Here is a 13324-nt window from a genome sequence, read left to right on the forward strand (position 1 = left end):
ATGGTCATTTATCCCAAATCCCACTACTACACATCATCTCTACTGCTAACACTCAGGACCAAGTCACTTTCATCTATCCAAACACCTAATTCTTTTGTTCTCTTGTTTTAACCCCTGTCAAGGATTCTGGCTATTTTATAAAAGACAGAGTGATCCAGATAAAACTTAAGTCAGATCACATGACCTTTCAGAGCACTCCAACACGGTCCCCTTCCTTTTGGAATAAAAATGCAAATCCTTCCAAGTTCTACAAGACCAATGGAATTTTAGCACAACAGTCTTTACAACCTCATCTCTCCCTGCTCTCTGTCTTTCTCATTCTGTGCCAGCCATAGTGATGTGCTTATTGTATTTCCTTTAGCTTTTCAAGCACTCCCTCACCTCATGCCATTTGCAATCATGGTTTCCTTTCCTAGAATGGTCTGTGCATATATTTACACATGACATGTACTGCTTCCTCACTTCCTTCTGCCCTTCTTAAAGGTTATCTTAATACCTGACATCTTCCTGACCATTAAAATATAAAAATCACCTCCCTTTTCTAGCTCTAGGCTGAAGATCCTTCTATCACTTACCAGACACTTAGGAAAGCAGTACCACATCTTTTTTGGAAGCATATGTTTTCTGTTAGGAAGTAGTTCTTTGGGGTCAGATAATTTAGTTTATTTACTGCTACATCTCCAGGGTCTAGAATTGTGTCCAGCACTCACATAAATAAGTAAATAAATAAGCAAATATAGGGTAAGTCAATGAATATATAAAATAAATCCACCTTCGGACTTGGTGATCCTCTTGGTTAACCAGCAAGAACAGTGCAAAAAGAACAGGATCTTCTGCTATAAAATGTACTCTCCCTTAGGCATGTCCTCTGAATTTAATCATGCCCACACTGCAAATTGTCAGTTATTACCTTGTCCACTTGACACGTCACATTTTGGAATTTGGGAGCAGTAGCCAACTCGGATGTTTGGATCAGTGGTAAAACACCAGGGTGACTCAGCCCCATCTGGATTTCGGCAATAATTTTCTCGTAGGTCCCTATTAAGAATAAGCATGGTAATATAAATTGTCTGAGTTCTTACATCAATAACCTTAATGCTATTACATTTCTAGAGGCCCAGAACGTATGCATGTTTACAAGTAGAATTCTCAGTTTATGGACTTGGGATAATCCTGGCATTTTGAATTCAGCATACACAACTGACAATGCCCGAATTACTGAAATAAGTGCTGTCAGATGTCAGTTTTTTGGAGTTCCACAAAAACATTACTGCTTCAAGAAAGAGAAGAGCAGCCCCTCTATATTCCTGTTACTCATCCTCAGGGTTTGTACTCTTTACTGGTACCATTTCAAAACACTGGTCTCTTGTTTATTACATTTCCATGGAGCATATGTAATATAGAAACAAAATGTATCTCTCTATACTGAAGAAAAGTTATTAATAGTTATTAACTACTCTTCTTTAAAATGGAAGTGCAAACTATAACATTTGAAACAAAAAATCTGATAGTTGTTTCCTTTAATTCTGTATTTCCTTGATGTTTTTAATTTGCTGAATAGATACAGTTTAATTACAAAATAGTTCTTTCTTGATTTAGAGATTACCAAAATATTTATAAACATTTTGAGAAAGTTAAGCTCTAGTTATAGTTCAGAAAACTAACAATATAACAAGTAATCAGTATAGTACTTGTGCATCTTGTATCAGTATTTAGAGTTCCTTGTAAAAAAATTCATGCTAATATTCTCAATACTAAAAGGATTTTAGTGGTTTTCTCTTTTAATATAAAGTTTACATTAAATAAAATGTAGAATTTATTATTTTTTTCCTGAAATATACTATTTTTAAACAAGAATATATTTTCTTTTATCAATTCCTGGAAAATTATTTTAACTAAATCAATATTAAAACTATTCGTATTTATATTTCATAGGTCCAATTCAAAGTACTACAGTTTAATTAATACCCAAATTGACCAACAGAAACTAAAAAGGTTCTAAGGAAGGAACTTCCATTTGCTTAGAAAATCAATAAATAATATTCTATCTTGTCAAAGTAGGTCTTGACAAAAACTATGTTGTTAAAGGGTTGAAGATGATGTTTGAGAATAGTTAAAGCTATTATATAGGAAAGGTTTATATGATAATCCATATTCAAATCTTTATAGACTTTTTAAGAAATTATTAACTAAGATCAAGAAACCCTTTATTTTCTTCAAACCATTGTGTACTTATATTTTAAAAAATTATGTTCATATGAAATATACACATTAAATTTTACATAAAATTTGTTCTAATTTGCAATATTATATAAAGAATTGCTCAGCTAAATTATTTTATATTTTTAATTTAAGGCAAGATAATTAAGTTAATATTGACAGTCATCAAAATTCTTAGTTTGGGACCACTTTTATATTTGGAAGTACTTTTTTAGCCTAGATTAAGGAAAAATGAAAGTAAAGGTTTGTCCCAATATTTTCCCAAAGACTTTTTATTTCACTTGCAAAAAGAATTATTTACAATAAATAAAGTGAATTCAAATCTATGATATTCATTACAGGCAGTATTATTCAGCTATGGTTATAAATGTAGTTATAGTTCTTCAAAATTGTCATTTGTATGGAATTTCAGAATTAGGACAGACAGTGTTTAATAGAAATGGAGACACCTGATCAGCATTCCCTTTTATGCTGGGTCACAGATAGTAAAATTATTCTGAGCAAAATGTTGAGTTTCACTTTTACAGTAGAATAACACATCTCATACTTTGTTTTTTGATGTTTATGTTTAGTTATACTAGCCAAATACCTGAATTAATAAAGAATGATTTAAATTACAGTAAGACATGACAGTTATACTTTTGAGAATTAGTTTTTAATTGGGAAGTCTATGAATTCAGTTTCTAGAATCATTCTTTTTTCTTAAGATAAAATTCATTGGGTACTTGTACATATACAACTTCTTCTTTGGGTACTGCCAGTGATTAAATGTTAACTAGTGTGAATGGCTCCAACACTGCTGCCTTTTGTGCCTTTTGGCTAATCTTTTATCATTTCCTTTACTTTCTTTACTTTGAAAGTTATTTCTGAGTGGTAAAACATATGGGTCAGAAATAAAAGATAAATTGCTCTGAAGGAAATGAGGAAAATAAAATCATAATGACAACTATAAATTTTGTTATTATAAAATAATTCAAAAAATTGCAACACATGGATATTTACTCTCTGAACAAATTACTGAATAAGTTTACACACACACACACACACACACACACACACACACAAACACAAACACATACACATACATAAATATTTTTCTCTCCAGTGGATGAACCATTAATTCTTAAAGTTCTTCATCCTGCAATGTTTGGCTCTCTTATTAAAAGTCAATTACATAAAGTTAATATATGTTATTTATAGGTGCTATTTCAGCAAAGCCATCATGAGTGACATGTGTGTTATAAATTCCAAAAGCAATCATTTTACATTCCTCATAACAAGGTGGACAATTTAAAAACAGATGGCATGTGGCTGTGTCTGTCCAACAAAAACTGAGTGGTGAAACCAAAAGCACCATAGAGAATGCACTTAACAACTACATAACTGATATCCTAGGCCAGTTTCTTTGCTTAATTCGTCTTAACTCTTGTTTCACTTCACTTTTCACAAGTCCAGAAGCAACTGATAACCTTCATTTAAGCTATTAAAAATATTTTTCACAGATCTTTATGCTATAAATTTTAACATTTGAAGTGCTGACCTAAATCAAGGTGTGCCTCTCTTGTAAGAGAAAAACATATGTAATGCCTATCCCTTAAGCTGATATAAAAATTTAAGAAGGCACTAGTTTGAAACATGCATGGTTATCATTACCACTAATTGATTTATTAAATAGAACTTCAAGAGCAAAACTCTGATCTGATAAAACCTAGAGATGTGTGTGTAATCATAGTCCTTCAACATTCTGAATCAGTATTACCTGATAGGCTCTTTTAAATGATTATGTGAGGTCAAGTTTCAGACTAAAGAAATTAAAAACTCTGAATAGCAGACTAATTTCCCATTTCACTACTGATTATACTTGGGCACAATACCGTTAGAGGATTGCTGACCCAGAAATAAGTAAAAAGTAATTATTCTGCCTTATTTCCCCCTCAGAGTCTGCTAAAATTTAGAACATTTGTCTAATTTACTTACTTGCACTTGAAATTTTCAGGAGTTATGTCATGCTGGTGAGGATACTGAGAATCCCAACGCTGACATGGAATTCCATTCCAAATGGTATTGATGGTTCCCCTATAACCTTCTCCTTGACCTTGAATGCATTCAGTTGTTTCCATAGGGACATCAGTGTCATTCATAGTACTGTGAGCTATTGGTAGTAAGAAATATAAATTTATAAATTTATACAATATTTCAATATGTCATCCACCTCTTAAAGTTCATTTGCATTTGCATTACTAGAATTTTTTGTTCACTTATGTTTTTATAATAACTGGAATAGAAATTTAACTTAAACTTATTACTATCTCCATTCCAATTTTCCTCTCATTGCAACCCTTAATTAGTTTATTATTGAATATTTCTTTAAAACATTTTACATAACACTATAACTTATACATACTCAATATTGTGGTATTTCTGAATTGACTGTGTTATCCCTAAAATCCAGTTGCTTAAATGCATACAAAGTCAGTAATGCAGTTAACCATGTGTTTTCTCTTATATTATGAATATCTTTGAAGTGAATATATAAAATTTTTCTCTTAAATCAACTTGTTGGTCTGAAAAAACAAATCAGTTGTTCCTGGGAAGACCTATTTCCTGCTTTTTTCCCTAGTCTAATTGCAATGATTACCATTCTTCATGAAGATTATGTAACGCTCCTTAATTTAAAAAAATCAGAAAATACATTTTTTGGTGCTGTTCCTGATTTTTTTCTATTTTTTAATTCATGCATTATAACTTCACATATGGTGGGATTCCTTTCATATTTATACATGCATTCTATATAACAATTTAAATTGAATACTATCATTTCCCAGTATATATCATTTCCCTTCCCTCCTCCCTCTCTCTGACCTCTTTTATTCACTCTAATGATCTCCCTTCAGTTTTCATGACAGCCTACCCACCTGCCACCACCAAGTTTCTTTTCCTTTTTTTTTTCTCAAGTGTCTATATGAGAGAAAATATATAACCCTTGATTTTCTGAGTTTGGCTAAAAAGGTTAACATAATGTTCTTAAGTTACATTCATTTTCCTGCAGATGATAGAAATAATTTCATTCTTCTGTGTGGTGAATAAAACCCCATTGTGTATGTATATAATATTTTCTTTATCTAGTCATTCAATGACAGACACCTAGGCTGATTCATAGTCCAGCTATTGTAAATTATGCTGTGTCAAAATGGGTATGCATATACTGCTTGAGTATGCTGACTTTAATTCTTTAGGAATTAATACTGAGGCATGGTATAACAGTTCCATGCCTAGTCTTTTGAGGAACCTTATATTGATTTCTATAGTGGTTGTACTAATTTACAATTCCGCTGAGAGTAGAAAAATGTTCCTTTTTCTACACTTCTGCTCCAGCATTTATTAATTTTGGTATTCTTGATATTTGCCATTCTAACTGGAGTGATATGAAATCTTCAAGCAGTTTTGATTTAAATTTGCCTAATTACTAACAGGTTTGAACAATTTTTCATGGTTTTTTTGGTCATTTTTATTTCTTCTATTTTTATTGTTATTGTTTTGGTGTTAAGTTTTAAAAGTTCTTTATATATTCTGGATATTAATCCTCTGTCAGGAGAGTAGCTAGCAAAGATTTTCTATCATTCTCTAGTTTCTCTGTTCACATTCTTAATTGTTTCCTCTGCTGTCCAGAACCTTTTTAATTTGGTGCCATCCCATTTATCAAGTCCTGACATTATTTTCTGATCTTTTAGATATCCTGTTGAGAACGTTGTTGCCTGTATCTATATGCTGGAGTATTGACCCTATGTTTTCTTCAAGGAGCTGCATAGTTCCTGGCTTAATTCTTAGATCTTTGATCCATTTTGAGTTGACTTCTGTGTGAGGTGAGAGATAAGGAATTAGCCTCATTCTTCTACATATACATAACCAGTTTTCCCAGTATACTTTGTTTAAAAAGATTTTCTTTTCTCCAATGTCTGTTTTTGGCACCTTTGTCAAGGATCAGATGACTATGTGTGGGTTTGTCTTTGTGTTTTCTATTCTGCACCATTTGTCTGTGTATCTGTTTCATGCCAACATGATATTTTTGTACTACAGCTCTGTAGTATAATTTGAAGTCAGGTATTGTGATATCTCTAGCATTGCTTTTCTGGTTTATAATTACTTTGGTTATTTTGGGTTACTTATTCTTTCAAATTAATTTTAGGACTTTTTTCTAGTTTGTGAAGACTTTCATTGGTATTTTGATGAGTACTCCATTAAATCTGTATATTGCACAAAATTAAATTGGTTTCTCTCTCTTTCTCTCTAGACTGGGAATCAAATCCACAGGCACTTTACCACTAAAACACATCCCTAGCCCTTTCACCCTTTTTAATTTTTATTGTTATTAAGACAGGATCTTGCTAAGTTGCTTAGGGCCTCACTAAGTTGCTGAGGCTGCCACCAATCTTGTAATCTTCCGGCCTCAGCCTCCAGAGTCACAGGGATTACGGCATGTGCCACCATGCCTGTCTGGATTCTTTCTTTCTGTGTTTCACATTCACTCAATGAAAATGTAACTCACACTATTCTACAGCAACTAAAATACAACTATTTTCTCAAGGAGAATATGATTTCATAGAGCAAAGTCAATATAAACTTCCTAGCTACTTTATAATCTAAATGGACATAAAAGATGTTTCTAGATAGAATTCAAGTTTTTAATCCATCTAAAACAGTTTAAGATTTAAAATAAATTTCCTTCATTCATTCTATAGAATGAGATACACCTCCTTTACTAAGAAGAAACCAGAATTAGACATGCCTTCAGAGATTAGAAATTTTTCTATATTTAACAGTACAAATTTATTTAAATGGCACTTAAATTTCATTTAAATTTATTTCTGTCATACAAATAATTACTACATTATGTGGCTGAATCTTTCATTAAGTTTCATGAACTACGCTTAAGCAAACTAAGTAAAACCTTAGTTTAAAGTTATTCTATGATATTTTGTGAGTAAAAAATATGGGAGAAGATTACATTAATAACAACCCAACCACTGTGTACATAATTTTCCACTAATTCCTTCTAAATGACTTTATTTCAACTCATCTTAAAATGTTTAAACTTTTTTACTTCAGAGGATAAAAATAAGGTTAAGAAACATTCTAAGTTAAAAATAAATTCAAGTAGAGATAAAAATATCCAGAAATTGAGCTATACAAGGCTAATTGAGAGGTGATAATCCAGAAAAGGGAATTATAATGGTATTGTAGTTATTGACTCAGGAAGACCAAATTGTCAGGATAGGAAAGATTACTTGCACAGAAAAAGTTAGTACTAGTTACCCAGGTCATTCATGGGTTTAATTATCACCTCAAAGTCTTTGAAAAAATACAAAATAAGATGGATTTCTTATATTTCATCAAAATAAATGTTATTCAGTTATGATATTTCTGATGATTTGAGTGATTAATGATTTGAAGAGACTGAATATATGGGGGAAGTTTTTGAATAGTGACAACTCTAAAACGGTAAAGACAGCCAATATGTATTCCACCTCTAGTTATAAAACTATGACAGAAAAGAAGAGAGAACAAAATCATTCACTGGATATTAAAAGAAAAGTTTTGATTCCCCCTGATACTTTAGTTCAAATATGGTTTATTTCCTTTGAAATTCATGTTGATTTTTTTTATTTGTTCTAATTAGTTATACATGACAATAGAATGCAGTTTCATACATCCTACATAAATGGAGTATAACTTCTCATTCTTCTGGTTGTACATGATAGAGGATTATAAGTTGTGAAATCATATATGCACATAGGGTAATAATGTCTTATTCATTCTATTATACTTCCTACCTTCATAACCCCTCTCCTCCCTTCACTCCCCTCTGTCTAATTGATTGCCATCATTCTGGTACTGGGGGGTAGGGGTTTAAGAAGTGATTAGCTCAGTAAGAGGAATCACTGCCTTTTTGACAGGAGTGGGCTCATTCTCTTAAGAATGGGTGGTTTAAAAGTATGGCTTCCCTTATGCTTTGTCTCCTGTTCCTGTGCCTAGTTGCTTTTGAGCTCTTCTGTTGTGTTTTGCTGTAGTGTGAAGCTTTGCTAGATGCTGGCTGTCAATCTTGGACTTTCAGCCTCCAAAACCATGAGCCAAAATAAACCTCTTATTTTTCATAAACTTCCCAGACTATGATATTCTGTTATAGCAACAGAAAAGACACTAAGACACATACCTCTTGGGCACAAGCTCTTGACTAAAAAACTTATTAACTCTGTCAAGACTTAAAAGTCCTGACAAGGGAAGGAAGTTCATAGCTATGGACAGCTAATATTAAAGACTCCCATGAATCTTTTCACGGACTTCATTGCATGCCTCAAGCAACCCAATTCTCTTATTTCCATATTTAATTGTATATGTTTTGTGTATTCATTACTGAACCCCCCTTTTTCTTAAGTATTAACCTAGTGTGTGTACCTAGAATCCACAGAACCAAACTCAGTGTGCCTAGATGTCAGTCAAGGCTGCCATTGGCTAGTTATGGACACTCACACCTCTGAAAACCTAATTCAAGACCAAACCTATCAGGAATTAACATACTTTGTTCCTTGGACCTTGATATGACTTTCTGGATAACAATCAAGACAATAAAACAAAGAAAGGAATAAAATATTCAGACATGATTGGAGATTTGGTCATTATGTGATGAATTTCTACACAGGGAAACATGTTTAGAGGGCTATTTCTTCTACTATGTGAAGGAGTCGGGGAAAGGAGCAAACAGTCTACCTACAGTGTTAATATCAGGTTAAATATCAAATATCATTTCTGGAATTTCTTATCTGACAAGAGTGACTAGAATTTCAAAGCGATTTTTTCATAGATAACTTTTTAAAGCAATATATAGAGCCTTAAGTTCAAAAACAAATTTAAATACACTTCATAAAAAGGGAGATTATTACAATAAATAAATTATCATAATTCATTAGGAAATCAAGACCTGGCCTGTGCAGTGAGTAACTTAAGCAACCACATGAGCAACAGAAAAATATGAAGAGGTCATAAAATTTAAAGACAAACAGAAGATACATATTTTCCTTATTATAAGGTATTTTTTTAATTTTAGAGGTGTGTGTGATAAGATAGATCTACAGTGAAAAGTTCTATCTCAAAGAAAAGACCTCATTTGTTTAAAAAAATGAGAAATATTTTATGTCTAATATAGCCACTAAAATTTCAATGTCAAGTTCAGAGACCTGTGCTGTTGGTGTTAATTCTATATCTCAACTGCAGAGGTTTTCAACCAAATTTAATTAGAAATTTTCAATTTTATAAAGAGTAACTATAAAAAATCTTCATCACTTGAGACATTATGCTGACTTTTTTTCTAAGCTTTCATTAACATATTTTAAAGCCTTTAACATAAAGACTCACCACGTATTCCCTAAAAAGAACAGAGTATGTAAACAAGGTTAAATACAAAGATGCATTTTCTATTCAGCTGAAAGAATTCTAATTATTTGACATATTCTAATTTGGAAGTAGAAAATAATTTTTTTGGAATTTCCAAAATTACACAATACAAAGGATTACTGCATATGAATTGCAAGACAATATTATACCAAATAAAATAAATTTCCATTAACTCTCATCAAGATGTAAGAAAATTTCACCAAGATGTAATAAAGTCTAACAACACTATTATTTTTCTAACAACACTATTTATTGTTACTATAGTCTAACAACACTATTTATTTTTTATTATTTTAAAAGTATTTAATACCTTTATATGCACATGTAATATATATGTATTATACATACACATGTATTATTATTATTTTTTATACTGGGGATTAAACCTAGGGGCGCCAATTCACTGAGCAACATGCCCAGCCCTTTTTTATTTTTATTTTTATTTTGAGATAGGGTCTCACTAAGTTGCTTAGGGCCTCACTAAGTTGCTGAGGCAAGCTTTGAACTTGCTATTCTCATGCCTCAGACTCCAAGCCTTTGGGGTTACAGGTATGTGCCACCTATCCCAGCTAACTTCTATTTTTTTCTCGTGTTTTAATTCATTGAAAATATTTTCATGAAGACCATGGTGAATGATTTCTCCATAGACCATTTAACCATGATATAAATGTTTGATCTTTGCTGCTCACATACTTATTATCCAAATAAAATGAATTATTCCTTAACTGCAGTAAAATAGATTCCTTCTGCTATCCTACTGTATAAATATCAAAACGTGGTGCAAAAGCAAAACAAATATTTCAGGATAATTGATTTGGTGAGGGCTGTTAAATATTGGGAAAGGCATTCCTTTGCACTTAATCTTTTAACATGAGACATGAACAAGGGAGGGTTTTAAAGAGTCTCTAGTGGCCAAACTAAGTGTTAAAGAAGTACAGAAACTTCTCCAAACATCAGATGAAGTTAATCAAGTTGAGATGAAGCAACATGTTTTCAAATGCAGCATCCCCATATACAAAAATATTTTTCCAAGTATTTCTATCAAGTTCACACTGAAAATATCAGGAACTCTTCTGAGAGTTCCTCACAGATAAAATATTTTGCCAGGGGTGTCAGTGGTGGCCATGCTTTGGAAGCAGACATGAAGATATGTATATGATCCTCCATGGCCCATGAGTGAAGGAATGTTTTCCTTTGATGACTGACATGAAGTTTTCTGTCTGGAAATATTTTAAGGAAAACAACATTTGCTATTGAAATTTTTCACTGTCCTGTTAGTAAATGAACAAATAAAATTGTTGCTTCTTGGAATATTTTGCTTTGCTGATATGAATATTATATTATTTGATTACTATCATATTTGAAGGGATTTTTAAAGTTTGAATATGTATATAAAGTAGATAAAGAGCATTAACTATTATCTAATTCTTGGGGCATGTGCTACCCTGCAGAGACAGAAATCAGTAGAAAGATCACAAACAAAAAATCTAATCAGTTTTCTCTGTGAAGGACTGGCCAAGACCTTGCAAAGAGGCCATGTGGCCCTGATGGCATCTGTGAATGGCAGCTTGAGAGAACAAGTGTACATGTATGTTACAAAGAACCACACCCAGGGCTCAATAAGTTTTATAAAGGATATAAGTAAATCCTTACTCTTACAGTCCTTCCCCACATCCCAACTCTGATAAAAGAAAATTCAGATTTCCCAAATGGAGATAAGCTGCTGCTACTTTTTTTTTCCATAGCTAAGAGCAAGTTACTTCACAGTCCAGTGAACAAATACCTAACTATCTCTTATCTCTTGGAGGTGTTCAATCCAAGTCATTGCTTCTTACTCTCAGCTACTGAAAAGTACAGGATTTGCTTTGTGATAGTCCCTGGAGAGCAAGTAAAGGATATATAAGCCACTCTCCCATCAACAGTTCTTGTGCTCTTTGGGCCACAAAGGGCAGGATCAGGCTAAGAGTAAATTTAAAGAGCTTTTTTGTTTTAAAATTGACATGGGAAAGTAGTAAAGACCTCCAATATACAAACCTCAAATTGCTTGCACGTTTGCTTTCCATGTGAAGCCAGGATTCGTATCTGAAACTTTTCCCTGGACTGTGTCCAAGTCTTTTCTGCTACAAAATGCTCAGGAGACAGACTTTCATGAAAGGTCTTCAATTCTATAATCTTATTCCTTAGAAGATGACTTGGAAAAGACATCCAAGTAAAAGATTTTTCCCTTGAGAAAGGGTGTTGATAGTATTATTTCTTCCTGACTCAGAGGCTATATGATTTTCTACAAATCTCTATTCTGACCTTGGATTAATTAATAAAACTCAATGAAATAATCAGCTTTCTCTAAGAAGGAAAGTAGTTTGTTATAATTATTTAGCTAATATAAACAGTGAATTTTGAAAGATAACAATATTCTCTTTAAATGAGGCTGAAATTCATTCTTACTAAAAGAAATTTTCTTATTTATTAGCAATGGCAACAAACTAGAGGAATGTGCTCATGCTGCCATGGCAAAGGACCACAGGCTTGGTAGTTCAGGCAACTGCAGTTACCTATTTTCTCACATTTTTGGAGACAGGGAAGTCTAACACCAAAGTGCTAGACAACTGGATCTCGTGTTCAGCTCTATTTCTGTCTTTCCTTGTCCTTACATGATGAAGAATCAGAGAAATATCTTTTCCTTCAGTTATAAGACCATATAAATCCTACCAAGCTAGGGCCCATCCTTATAATTACACTTAACATTAATTTCCTCTTAACATTCCAATATCAAAATATAATCACATTAGAACTAGGCTTCAATATTTCAACCTCAGAGGAATAAAAATCAGCCAACGACTGATACAAATCAGCAATGCCTCCAATAGAAACCTTTGCTATAAAAGTTCTGCCTAGAACATACCTCTAAAATTGCTCTGGATACCTAAGTGTCTGGAACATTAAAAAAAAAAGGGAAAAGGAAGGAGAAGAAACAAAGAGAGGTAAAATAAGACTTGTCTATTTTTGGTGGTTAAAAATAAAAGTTCATTAAGACAACAAGTAGCAAATGAAATAACTAGCCCAGGAAAGCATAAAACCTAAGATGAGTTAAGGCAAGTGGAGAAAAGTTTGAAGAAAATCTTCCTTTCATTTTTCTATAAGAAAATCAAGAATTTCAGAAGAAATACCATGAAATTTTTAAAAATGAAAAATCTTCTAGGAAGGTAGTATTCATTCATTCAATCAATACTTATTGAACTCCCGTGATGCCTGAGGCAATTTGATACACACTAGAAGACAAAAAAAAAAAAAATGAAAAATAAATGGACACACTTGTTCTCTGTTGCAGCTTAAAATTTTTGGTGATGAGATCTGTTAGCCAAAAAAAAAAAAACCTAAAAATGATAAAATAAAAATAAATTTAAAATCAAGGCTCTGAGCAGTACATGGGAGAGGTTTATATTATTATGAATATAAAATAATGGGATTGACCAAGTCAGATAGTTGAATTAAAAATTCCAATAATGGGGCTGGGATTGTAGCTCAGTGATAGAGTGCTTGCCTAGTATGTGTGAGGCACTGGGTTCAATTCTTAGCACTGTATATAAATAAGTAAAAATAAAGGTCCATTGACAACTGAAACATAAAATCCAATAATGGTAGAAATGATAGGTAA

At 32.4% G+C, this 13324-nt stretch overlaps 1 protein-coding gene across 2 annotated transcripts in view; it reads right to left on the minus strand.

Moving 5' to 3' along the window:
* Hgf (hepatocyte growth factor) overlaps window positions 1-13324 on the minus strand; it is a 71992-nt gene that overhangs the window by 25441 nt on the left and 33227 nt on the right. For both annotated transcript variants that reach the window (XM_076862529.1, XM_076862533.1), the window contains exons 8-9: window positions 4198-4372; window positions 911-1038 (exon numbers count right to left, since the gene is read on the minus strand). In XM_076862529.1, coding sequence (XP_076718644.1) covers window positions 911-1038; window positions 4198-4372 — 303 coding nt within the window. The remainder of the gene's footprint in view (window positions 1-910; window positions 1039-4197; window positions 4373-13324) is intronic.

Source organism: Callospermophilus lateralis, chromosome 1 (genome assembly GCF_048772815.1).
Source record: "Callospermophilus lateralis isolate mCalLat2 chromosome 1, mCalLat2.hap1, whole genome shotgun sequence".
NCBI classification, from domain to species: Eukaryota; Metazoa; Chordata; class Mammalia; order Rodentia; family Sciuridae; genus Callospermophilus; species Callospermophilus lateralis.